General features: G+C 60.7%; 1 protein-coding gene across 6 annotated transcripts in view; it reads left to right on the top strand.

Moving 5' to 3' along the window:
• The window catches only part of SH3TC1 (SH3 domain and tetratricopeptide repeats 1), a 52,191-nt gene that overhangs the window by 17,748 nt on the left and 22,355 nt on the right, over positions 1 to 12,088 (top strand). For 5 of the 6 annotated variants that reach the window (XM_012783435.2, XM_012783434.3, XM_075992929.1 and 2 more), the window contains exons 2-7: positions 3,256 to 3,475; positions 7,006 to 7,080; positions 8,938 to 9,065; positions 10,283 to 10,388; positions 10,642 to 10,788; positions 11,361 to 11,565. In XM_012783435.2, the coding sequence (XP_012638889.2) occupies positions 3,304 to 3,475; positions 7,006 to 7,080; positions 8,938 to 9,065; positions 10,283 to 10,388; positions 10,642 to 10,788; positions 11,361 to 11,565 (833 nt within the window). In that variant the 5' untranslated portion in view covers positions 3,256 to 3,303. The remainder of the gene's footprint in view (positions 1 to 3,255; positions 3,476 to 7,005; positions 7,081 to 8,937; positions 9,066 to 10,282; positions 10,389 to 10,641; positions 10,789 to 11,360; positions 11,566 to 12,088) is intronic. The other variant, XM_012783438.3, reaches the window with a different exon arrangement.

The raw sequence follows: 12,088 nt of genomic DNA, 5'->3' as shown, positions 1-12,088 counted from the left end.
TGGCTGTCAACACCATTGTTGACGGCCACGAGGCTTCCTGTGTCACGCATTGGGTCAGCATTTTATACGTGTGACATCATGAAATCCTTTTCACAAAAATGCACTGACATGGGTAATGTTGACCCCACTACGTGGCAGAGGAAATCAAGGCACAGGAGGGTACGAGGTGCGGTATTTTCCCGTGGCTGCTGTCACAGAGTATCACCAAGCGGGGGCTTAACGGCAGCATTTGTTCTCCCACAGTCCCGGAGGCCAGAAGCTGGAGATGGCAGTGTGGTGGGGCTGCACTGACACCCGCTCCGGTCTCTCGGAGGGGCTCCTCCCTGCCCCCCCAGCCCTGGTGCCCCCAGGTGTCCCTGGGCGGTGGCTGCAGCACCCCATACTCTGCCCCCCGGGGTCACCCGGCCTCCACTCACTGTCCCCTCTGCATGCCTGCGTCCTCTCTTTCTTACAGGGACGCCAGTCACTGGACTCAGGGTCTGCCCTAGTCCAGTACGACCTCATCTTAACTAAAGTTAACTCCATCTCCAGAGACCCTATTTCCAAAATGTTCCCATCCAAGGTTCCAGATGGGCATGACTTCTGGGCGTGGACAGTGTTCACTCCAGGATATGGGATGCCAAGACACCTCTGCAGAGGTGTTTTGGTGGCGTGGGTGAGGTCTCCATGGTCCCTCAAAGTGTCTGTTAAGTACAAGCCCCAAGAAAGCTCCGGCCAGACCTCTCCAAACCCATTCGGGGGGTCAGAGCCATGTCCCTACTTTCAGCCCACAGCAGTTAAACTTATAAAGCAGGAGCCCATCTGTTCCTTCCAGCCGGCCTCCTTGTGAGGTGGGCGTGTTCATCCCATTCTCTGGTTGAGTAAACTGAGGCATGGACAGGTTTCCCCAGCCACTGTGTCTGACCCCAGGTCTGCATGTTCTGGTGCCAAACTCTCCTCCCCAGCGGCTGGAAGCTGGAGTGGGCTGGACCCCATGGCTGGCCCACCCAACAAGCAACTGAGTAAGATGAAGCCAGCTGGAGAAAGGTCCCACAGGCTGCTTGGTGGTCCCCCTAATCTGGTGAGCTGGCACTGGGGAGCCCCAGACACCTGCCTGGCCAGGCCTCCACCTCTGCAGTGTGAGCCAGGCTGCAGGGCCCAGGGAGGCGGTCTGCTGGAGCGGCAGAGGGGGAGCTCTGCGGAGATTGAGCCCACTTCCTCGTGGGGCTCTCACCCAGCTGTTGTGAAACTCCCTGAACCTGGGAGCCTTCCCTTTTCTCAGAAAACAGTCCCTGAGTCCCAGCTCTGGGGGGCCCGTGGGGGCCCCAGATGCTGCCTCACATGGAGCTGTTCCTGGCCCGGAGGAGGTGCAAGGCGGCGGGAGGGGCAGGCACCAGCCAGGGGGTGGAGAGATGACCCGCTGCTGGGGCACCTGCTCCAGGAAGTAGAGACATCAGACCTGGCTCTTGAAGAACCAAGTGACAGAGAGGGGACCCAGGGTCAGGGTCGGGAGCGAAGATCCCATAAACCAGGGATCTTGAGCATTGTTGGGATGGATTCCAACGCTACTGAGCTCCTCCGGGTGCTTCTGAAGGGAGGGCAGGAAGACAGTCTGGGCTGCAGGCCGTGGGCTTCCTGGTCCAGGCCAGACTTGGGCCCCGGCGGCAGTACCCACGACACCAGGTGCCAGGACTGTGGTTCGGCAGTGAGGAGAGAAGAAAGGAAAGTCCGAGGCCGGGGGAGGGTGGCCGGGCATCCCCAGCTGCACACTAAAGGGTGCCGAGGAGCTCTCCAAGCGTGGCCGGGGTCCTGGGACGAGGGACAGTGAAGCCAAAGGCACCAGGCATATAGTCATCCAGCAAATGCCCTGGTGGGAGCCCCGCACCAACACAATGTCCCGGACCTACAATCCTGCGTTAGCTTCGTACTCTGGAAAACCGCACGTGGTTGGGCCTGGGCTCTCCTCCCTGGGGCTGCCTGCAGGGGTCCAGGGGACCCTGGGGGCCCTGTGGGGTCTGAGGCCCCCTCTGCTTTGTTGTCCCCCAGGCCCTGTCCCTGCTCCTCACAGGTAATTGGGGGACAGGAAGGGTTCAGCCACAAACCAACCAATCAGGTTACAGTCGGAGTTGGTGGGCAGGTGGGAGGGGCTTGCTGAGGCCCCTTCACAGCTTCAGGGCCTCCTGCTGCCTATGGCACAGCCCACATCCTGTGACCCCAACTCTGACCCCACGGCTGCCCAATCTGACCCCGTCCCCTGTGTGTTCCCTGCGCAGGGACCAAGGTGCAGGTGGGAGACAGGACAGAGCTGGGAGGCCCTCGGGTCACCAGGGGAGCCTGCAGCTGCCTGGCCTGGCCTGGCGGGCACGTCTGGGCTGCAAGGCCCTCACTGCTGGGCCAGCCATCTCTGCCTGCTGCTGGGTGGCCCGCCCCCCAGAGTCCACCAAGAAATGGGCAGGCAGGTCCACAGGAGGCTGGACTTGTATTTTTATCCCCAGACAAGGAGTCAGAGGTGGTGCCCCATTTCTCCAGGCACCGTGCAGAGGGAACACCTGCCCGCTGTCCCAGATGGGCAGAGTCGAGCCTTCCCAGCACACAAGCAGCCAACGGTCAGGCCTGAAATGAGCAGGCCGAGGTGCTGGGCATTCCTGGCCACACTCCCCCTACACAGGCAAGGCCTCTCGTTATCCCCCTGCCCCTGCGGCTCAACTGAGGGGTCGTGGTGGATCCCATCCCTGCAGGCCCCCAGCTGGGGTCCTGTCCCCTGTGTGCCTCAGCCCTGGCCTAGGCCGCCAACCTCATTGGCTTCCACTTACACCCACATTCGTTGCCTACAGGGACCTCTGTGTCCTTCTGTGTCATCCAGTGGGCAGCAAAGCACTAACCCAACCCTGGGAGCACAGTCCATCAGGGCGTGACGCCCCCAGGAAAGGGTGCTGGAGGGGAGAGGCCTGGGAGTACCAGTGGCTCCACCCTGAAGGTGAGGAGGGGCTCTCTAGGCAGCAGTCACAGCTGTGCAAAGGCCCTGTGGCAGAAGGGGGCACAGCAAACGCGAGAGTGAGAGGAGGCAGAGGCGGGTGGGCCAGATTACACACACCACGCCAACATGGCATGGTCACACTAGGGCCCCTGCTGGGTCTCAAAGGTGCCAGGCACTCTGCGATGTTGGCATTCTCTCCTCCTGGCCCCACCTCTGGCCACAACGTCCATGCCAGTCCTGGCGGCCTGTCTCCCTGGAGAGGCCGTCCCTGCTGACCCTACCCTCTCCTCTCTCCACAGAGGCCAGCCGGGCATGCCGTGCCCTCAGCGCTGAGACCACAGCAGGTCATGGAGGGCCCCGCCACGGCGACTGCTGGGCAGCTGGCCCTGATGGGGAGGGGCCTGGCAGCGCCCCCGGGAAGCTGCAGCAGCAGAGATGAGGTCCAGACTGTGGCCCTGAGCTCACCTGCCGGCCAGGAGTGCGCGGGGCCTGAGGAGGCCAAGGCTGCCATCAGAGGCGGTGAGTCCATCCCACCCGCCCGTCTGCCCTGCCCACCCCTGCCTGCCTTGTCCCCCGCCCGGCCTCCCTGCAGCCCCGGAGCCGGGGGCTGCTCTCTGGCACTTCTCGTTTCCTCCCTTGGCTTGTGTTTGGAGAACAACTGAGCCAGTGAGTCATCTGCCAGGCGAGGGCCAGCTCACGCTTTTCCAGGGGTGCGTCGCGACAACAAAACTGGCAAGGGAACAGGGAGAGGGCCTGGGGGCCACTCGTGCATTCAGAGACTGTTCTAGAAACACCTCCCAACAAGTTTGGCCTTTGCATTCCAGCCCTGCTTTGCCCTCAGAGAACCCGGGGATTACTGGGGATGGGGCATCCCTCAGTCCCGAGGAGGAAAACCAAGTCCCACAGAGGGGAAGGGCTGGGCCCACGCAACCCCATGGCCAGTGCCTGAGCAGGGGCAAGCGTCCGGTCTCCTGAGGCCCTGGGTGGGGACACCTTCCACCCGACCAGCCCCATTGAGCGAGGACGAGCTGGCCCCTGGGAGACCTGGTTCTAATCCTGATGGTTACTGGGCCACTGCTTGACTTGGGCCTCAGTTTCCCCCTTGGAAAGCTGGGAGGTAGCCTAGGTGATCTCCAGGACCACTCTCCCCACCACCCTGGGACCCTGGGAGAGAGGAGGGAAAGGAGAGGGGAAGACCAAGGCCTGCCTGGCCCTGCCTCGCCAGAGACCACTGTGGCCCGGTCCCTTCCCGGCTTCCTGCTCACAATGTCTAACCTCAGCCCAGTCACCTGCCTAGCTGCCCATTGCTTGGGTCTCCGGGGCTTGGCACATAGCAGATGCCCATTGCTATTTGAGTGACGGATGAATGAAGGACGAGTTGGGAGAATGGAGTCAAAACCTCGTGTGCAGCTGCCTGGCCCAGAGTCTGACATGGCAGGTGCCTGGCGCTCCGAGTACTTTGTACCTGGTATCTTGTCTTTCTGTGTGTGAGGGGACTGGGAAGGGGCCATGGTGGCCCCTGGGTGATGACCCACAGGGGAAGTGGTCTTGCAGGCACTGCCCACTGGGCTAGGACGGGAGGACTTGGAGGGCTGGGGGTGCGGCCTGGTTCAGGGGAGCCCACTGGGGCCACAGAACCTGCTCCCTCCAGAGCAGGCCTGGGTGGGAAGTGCAGACAGCAGGGCCAGAGCACCCTCCCACGGAGTCCAGCCCAGGAGGAGTGGCGAGCCTCAAGGAGGGGGACCGGGGACGCCCCTGCGGTGGCAGGAACAGGAAGCATTTGGCCGAGTTGCTGGGTGTTTCCTCCCTGGAGGCTCAGCAGAGCACGCTGGCATCGGCACCGGAATGAATCTGTGGCCCAGCCTCGTGGCCATGAGCTTCTGCTTTCCTGGGAGGCTCAAGGGTGCCAGCAGCGCAGCCAGCTCGTGGGCAAGCTCTGCCTGTGCCCTCAGCCCCACTCTTCTCTGCGCAATTTTGGACCGGCTGCGAAGGTTGCAAGAAATAGTGTAAATAATTCTGTTTGCCCTCACCCCAACTCCGGGTTCCTCAAATGTTCATGTTTTACTCATTTTGCTACCCCGCCCCATTTATTTTTTCTGACAGTTTGGGAGTGAATTGCAGACACAATGCCTTTCATCCCAAAGGCATCCATATTTCCTAAAACCAGGACATTCCCTTACATAACCACAGCACAATTATTTCAATGTTAATTTCCTGGTTTTAATAATACTGTTACCTAATCTACAGACCTCATTCACATCTTACTGTTTGTCCCAATATTGTCCTTTATAGCCAAAAAAAAAAAAATCCTGGGTCATGCCTTGTGTTCTGTTGCCACCTCTCTGCGGTGCCTTTTAATCTGGAAGTTGCTATTTTGAAGGGCACAATTCTTCAAGATGCAGGTAGTCATACTGTTTCTTCATGGTGACATCAAGGATTGGGGGCAGGAATCCCCAGAAGTGATATGTCCCTCTCAGCACACCGTGTCAGGGGCCTACAGTGTCCCTCTGTTTGGTGACAGGAGATGCTGACTTTCGACCCTTAGTGAAAGGGTGCCTGCCACTTCTCGCCACCTACGGCTACTATTCTTCCCTAGAAAGGAGCTCCTGGGAAGATGCTGGGAGACTATGTGAATATCCTGTTCACCAGACTCATAAAGCCTTGTGTTGTCATCCATGGCTGGTTGTGGCTGAAATATTAATTACTAGGATGGCCACCAGACAGTGACTGTCCAACCCGTCACCCCTTCTGTGTCCATTGGCTGGCTCTGGGGTAAGGAAGAACGGGTCCCGCTCCCGTTATCCACGTATTTATTTTAAGGTCGGCTCATACATCTTTAATTTAGTCTCTGAACCATAAAGGCCATTCTTTATTTTGTTGCTCAAATCGCCCCAATTTGGGCTTTTGAGAGGTCTCCCCCACTCTCTGAGCATGTCCTTACTTTCTGGGACATGAGATGTCATCTTGCGCGTCCCTGCCCGAGCCCCAGGATCCGTCGTTTCTCCAAGGAGCCCTGGCTCCTGAGTTGGAGGATGGTGTTTAGAAGCCAGGATTTGACAGACGTTCCCGAGCCCCCACTGCTGGGCTTGGGCCCGGGACGCAGAGTAAGCGAGGCCCGTGAATGTGCCCTGACCATACAGGGCAGCCGGACTCCCTGGGCCGGGGTGTATGCAGACAGTCAGCAAACGTGGTGTGAAACGAGCACCGTCGGGATGCAAGGTCCAAGGCCACGTGGCTGAGCTGCGCCCCGGCCTCCAAGCAAGATGTCTGGCTGGGCTGAAGTTCAGCCGCAATCACAGGCTTTTCCAAATTGCCTCTCCCTTGATCCTGGGGCCCAGGTGAGGAAGCCGCACAGGGCAGAGACGGGGCACCCAGGCCAAGATGCGGACCCTGCAGGGCGGCGAGGGTAGGAGCTGGGGCCAGAGGGGGTGCTGACCAGCCGAGTCTGAGCGGCCAGTGGGGGTCGGCGTCCCGGCTCCCACTCACACGGGCCGCGAGGCTAAGCCCGTCTGGGGTCAGCAAAACACAGAGATGTCCCGGTCACTACGCCTGGTCCTGTGTGCACTCCTCATGCAGCAGGCGGGATCAAGCTAAGGATCTTGTGCTGGGAGATGACCCTGGATGGTCTGAATCACGGGCCTTGGTAGCCAGAGGTAGGAAGGACAGCCAGAGCAGGAGTCAGAGCCCGCTTTGAAGACAGAAGCTGGGGCCACAAGCCAAGGGTCGCAGCGCCTCCCGACGCTGGAATAGCGAGGACGGGGGTCTCCCCAGAGCCCCCACAGGGAGCTGGCTGCCTGACACCTTCATTTTGTGAAACCCATTCGACTCGAGAAGGGCAAGGTCATCCTTTGTGTTGTTCTGCGTGTGCCACTGTGGCCTGCGGGAAAGCACGGCTCGGCAGCGCGGCACCGAGCTGGAGAACGGCCGGAGGGCACAGGCGCCTGTGCCGGGTCGCACCTCTTTCCTTGCAGAAAGACCTGGGTGTTCGGCCCTGCGGGGCCCCAGCGCTGCTCGCTCTCCCCTAATGGTAGGACCCTGCTGTATTGCAGACGCGGCTCCTCCCCTGGGCACCCCTGGGCCTGCTGCTGAAAGCCCCCCGGGCCAGCTGGGAGCATATCCCACAGGTAAACGTCCTCCACCCCACACAGTACCTCAGGTTCAAACTGGGCACCTGGGAATGTCTAACCCAGGGCTTCTCAAAGTGGCTCCAGACTGCCTGCCTTAAAATCCTGGTGGGGGACAGGACTTGATAAATGCAGATGCCCAGGCCCTGCACCCAGAGGTTCTGATTCAGCGGGGCTGAGGCAGGGCCCAGGACTCTGCAGTTCCATCTGCCCAAACAGCGAGCATGCCCCTGGAGGCCCTGTAGGCAATGCTCTGGGGGACGTGGAACGAGGTGGAGGAGGGGGTTGTGGGGGACAGGGGAGGGCAGAGCCCTCAGGAGAGGTGTCCAGGCACAGGCTTCCGGGGCTTTGCAGGGCTCCGAGGAGAGGTGGGATCTCCGTGGAGCATGGGTGGTGGCAGTAGCACACACAGACAGGGCCAGGAGGCTCCGGGCCCAGCAGGTGCAGGTGCCCCTTACTCTGGGGACTCTCCAACCCCAGCTGTGGGGGAAAGGAGATCCCGGCATCCCTTCTTGGCCTTTGACCTTTGCTCACACCCCTGCCTGTCCTCTGACTTTCCTCTCGTGTGGTCAGTGCTGCCTGTGATCACTTGAGATAAGCAGGATCTTGTGCTGGGCAATGGGACAGATTATTTTGTGTCTGAAAGTGCCACACCCACCCTCCTACCGGAGTAGGAGCTGTGAGCGGTTGTGAAATGCTGGGCCGCTGCTTCCTCAGGGGTCATGGATTCCAGATTCCAGAAGTGTCTGTACTACTAAGCGCCAGCCCTTCCCCCCAGGGCTGGGCATTTGCTCTAGAGTCGCCCCCAAGAAAGCCTGAGGCAGGTGCTCCCAGCTTACCCAGGGGGTGGGGAGCCAGTCTCTCTCCCCCCCACCCCGCCACATCTTTCCCCTTCTCCCCCTCCCTCTCCTCACTCTGTAGAGGGCTGGCAGCCCTGGGACACCACTGCCAGGTCTGCACTTGTCCCAGCCTTGGGCAGCAGGGGACTTATTCCCCACATTCCCAGGCCTGGGACTGGGTAGGGCCGGGACAGATTCTGGCAGGAAATCACATCCTCAGATGGTGGCAAGGGAAGGTGGCCCCCAGCTCTGTGGCCCCATATGGCTGGTGGCCAATGCATGGCACAGCACAGAGAGAGTACACCTCCAACCCTGCAGAAAGTTCTGTCGGACCATGCCACCAGGGAGGGCCAGGCGCTGCCAGGGCCAAGCCAGAGCACATCGTGCCAGGCCCTCGTGCTCTGTGTAGACCAGGGGACTGGCCATAGGGAGGGCCAGACACAGACAGCTGGGCCTGGTCATGAAGGGGACAGGGGTTGTGTTGGGGGCAGAGCCAGTGGGATTTGCTGGTGGGCCAATGTCCTGTGTGATGGAGGGGCGGTAGGTGGTCTCAGCTTGGTTGGGAGCCCTTTGAGAGATAGGGAAAAGGGGGAGGAGGCAGTTTAGAAGGGCAGAGTGGAGATTTCTGGGATGCCCCATGATCCCAGACATGCCTCCTTAAAATCACCGTGGGGTGGGGGAGGAGCTTGTTCAATGCAGGTGCCCAGGCCCTGCCCTGCGTCCAGAGGATCTGATGCAGTGACCTTCTGGAGCTGGGGACCACATGTAGAACAGCCACTCTGTGCTGGCCTGCCCTGGGGGGACACGAGTCCCTTCTCCCCATCTCTCTGTAGGATGGGCACCCACAGCTAGGGACACCAAGACTGGCGGCTAGGTGACAGCCCCGGGTCATCACATGAGCCCACAGCCCAGCCTCTGGGGGCAGGTCTGTGAGTCGGAGGTTAAACAGGCCAGGCCAGCATCCCACAGAGCCCCGGCCGGGCCAGGCTGACTGCCCACCTCCGTCTGCCCCTTCCAGACCTGACGCTGCAGCTGCTGGCCGTGCGGAGAAAGAGCGGGCTGCGGGACCCCCGCCTGCAGCAGGCCCTGCGGGCCCGGCTCCGCCTGCTGGAGAGCGACAGCCGGGCGGTGGCGCGTGCACTGGGGGTGAGTGGCCCCGTGGCTGGAGACGGGTGCTGCAAGGAGCCGCAGTGAGGGAGGTGCAGGGGCTGGTGCCTGAGAACAGGCAGAGGAGGAAGGTGCAGAGAGGAGGGCCACTTGGGGAGCACAGTGACTTTGGAGGGGAGGGCTGTGACGGCAGCCCTCGGGGTGAGGGGGTTGGGAAGAAGGAGGCACCACCCCACCAGCTTGCCTCGTGGGGGTCCTGGGGCCCACCTTGTGCTGTCCTGGACCCCAGCACAAGTGGACAATGCGTTGTCCCTCTCTCCATGCACCCCCTCCCTGCGAGGGTTTTCAAAGCCCCTTTGACAGGGAATCAGAAGGGCTGGCATGAAGCTGATCTTATTGGGGAGGACAGCGGGGACATTGCTGGGCAGGGGTCCTGGGGTTTGGGAGCTGACTCGGGGTCAGCCTGGGCCAGCCCTGCTGCTCTGTGAGCCCAGCTTTCTCGGCCGCATACCAGGGAAGCTTGGAATTTCGTGCCCATGAGGACTGTGCCCCCAACACACACCAAGCACCCGGCATGGTGCCCGGCAACAGAGTAACTCCTCACGTGGGCTGCCGTGGTGACTCGGACAGGGTGGGGCAGTTAAGGGGGCTGGCTCTGGGTGTGAATCCTGGCTGAGCCATTTACAGAGGTTCAGACCTCGGCTAAGAAACGGGGCCTGATTTCTTATCTGTCAAGTGGAGATGACTGCAGTAGCCCCGGCCACACGAGTCAGCATTTGTTCGTGCTGCCGTGTCAGTTGGTGCTGCTTTTAATGCCCCGTCACCACCAACTAGTGGAGCTCAGAGCAGAGGGGACACTAGAGTTAGACCTGAAGCCTGAGTGGATGCATCCCGGGGTGCGGGGAGGTGAGGTCGGTTCACCCAGGACTGAGAGCACAGCCTGAGCAGGACAGAAGGTGACAGGAGAGCCTGGGGCCATTGGTGTGCAGGCAGTAAGGCAGGTGGTGTGGTCAGGAAGGCGTGGAGGGAGAGGGGCCAGGGCTTGGAGCCCATTCGGGCTCTGGGAAGGAACGGTGGGCTTGTGAGCAGGGGAGGAGTTGACTTGGGCTGTAAAGGGACCCACCCTGTCCGTGCCACTCTGTCCCCTGCCAGGGCCACTTTTACAAACTGTTTCTGTTGTGTAGCTCCTATCCTCTGTCCACCAGATGCCCCGAGGCCCTGGGGAAGGTCTCTCATCCCTATTTCTTTTTCTTAAGGAATTATCGGCAAGGCTGTTGTCTATCCACAGTGACCAGGATCGGATCGTGGTGATGTTTAAGACTTTCGAAGAAATCTGGAAGTTCTCTACCTACCATGCTCTTGGTAAAGAAGTGACCCTCCCATGATCGGTTACATAACTTGATAACGGTCATGGCCGCAGTGGGGGGTGGGCTGGGCTTGACCACTAGAGCCCAGTCCGACTATGGACCGCTGGGTCGTGGCCAGCTCCCTGGGTGCCCCAAAGGCAAGGTTGAGGGTCTCCCTGGCCTGGTCAGTGCAGGGCTCAGCCAACACCGGGGCCACACAGGCTTCCCTGCCCCCCTGAGCCCACTGGCGACTGTGCCTGGCCTTCCAGGCTTCACGCATCACTGCCTGGAAAACCTGCTCGTGGACCAGGCCTTCTGGCTGCTGTCGCCCGGCGAGGAGGAGGAGACGGCCATCCGAGTCCACGTGGACGAGAACGCCTTGAAGCTGACCCACGAGAGCCTCCTCGTGCAAGAAGGTGAGTGCTGTGCGGGGCGACGGTATCCTTGACTAGGTCTTGACAGGCACCCTGGTCACTGAGACCGTAGTCCACCCACAAAGACACATGGGCACCCGGGAAACAGCAGAAGAGACATTCTGTCTCGCAGCAGCCCCAGCCCGCGTTCCTGACTTGGCTACGGCATGGGCCTTGCGGCTGGCCCCCGTCTGTGGGGCACGGAACACAGCCGTCTTTCCTGCCCTGCCACAGAAAGGAAGGGGCCACCCAGCCACAGCTGGACTCGCTGGTGGCAGTCGGAGAGGAAGGGCCCTGGAAATCACACATCTGTCCCCACACAGCACAGATAGGGAAACTGAGGCCCAGGCACAGAAGTTGAGGCTAAGGCAGCCTCACAGAACACGTCGGGGCAGAGCCAGTTCCCAGCCCCCCATTCTGGGTCCTTTCGCGTTTCTGTGGATATAGAAATTGGGGGTGGGGGGCTCGTGCAGGTGGACTCCCCTTGTGTGTCCTGGCTGGGGGGATTCTGCCTGGCAGAACTACAGCTGCCCCGGGCAGGCCACCCTGAATGACCTCCTCCATCCCTTTTGAAGGGCCCTTCTTTGTCCTGTGTCCTGACCACCACGTGAGAGTGACGACTGGCCCTGGGGGTACAGGGAGGGGCCCCCAGCCCCTCAGGCGGGCTTCGGGGGGTCCCCAGGGAGAGGTGGCCCCAGAAGCAGGCCTCTCGGCGAGCCCCAGCATGTCCTGCGAGGAGGTGGCAGCGGCCACCCCAGAACCGCTGATCCCGTTCCATCAGTAGGTACCAGCCATTGCTGCTCTGCTTCCTGCCAGCTCTGGGTGTGGTTGGGCCGTGGGGAGACTCCCAGGCCCTGGTCTGTCCATAGGCCAAGTGGGGCGACAGAGAATGGTGTGAGCCCCAAACAGACCTGGCCATGGGCCATTCTGCTGATCTCCAGCTGTGTGGTCTTGGCGAGTCAGTCCAGCTCTCTGGGCCTCAGGCCTGTCACCTGCATGATGGGGCAACAACATCTACCTGGCAGGGCCATCCTGTGTTTAGACGGCACAGGAGTATGTGGCATGGAGCTCTTGCCAAACTTGTTCTGAAAAGATTTTGAAGGAGCTGCATCCATGCATACCCACAGTGGAGAGGCACACAGAAACCTGCACAAACCAAACCAAAGGCAGGTAGAGCCAGGGGATGTGAGGACAGGTGACGTGTAGGTTCCCGTTCATTTGCAGAATGTGGGGCATAAACTTGGCTTGGAACTTCCTGTCGGCCAAAGCAAAGAGAGAAACTCAGTCTCCTGATTTGCAGGGT

Source organism: Microcebus murinus, chromosome 16, assembly GCF_040939455.1.
Source record: "Microcebus murinus isolate Inina chromosome 16, M.murinus_Inina_mat1.0, whole genome shotgun sequence".
In the NCBI taxonomy this organism is placed as follows: Eukaryota; Metazoa; Chordata; class Mammalia; order Primates; family Cheirogaleidae; genus Microcebus; species Microcebus murinus.
This window is presented reverse-complemented; position numbering and strand designations above follow the sequence as displayed.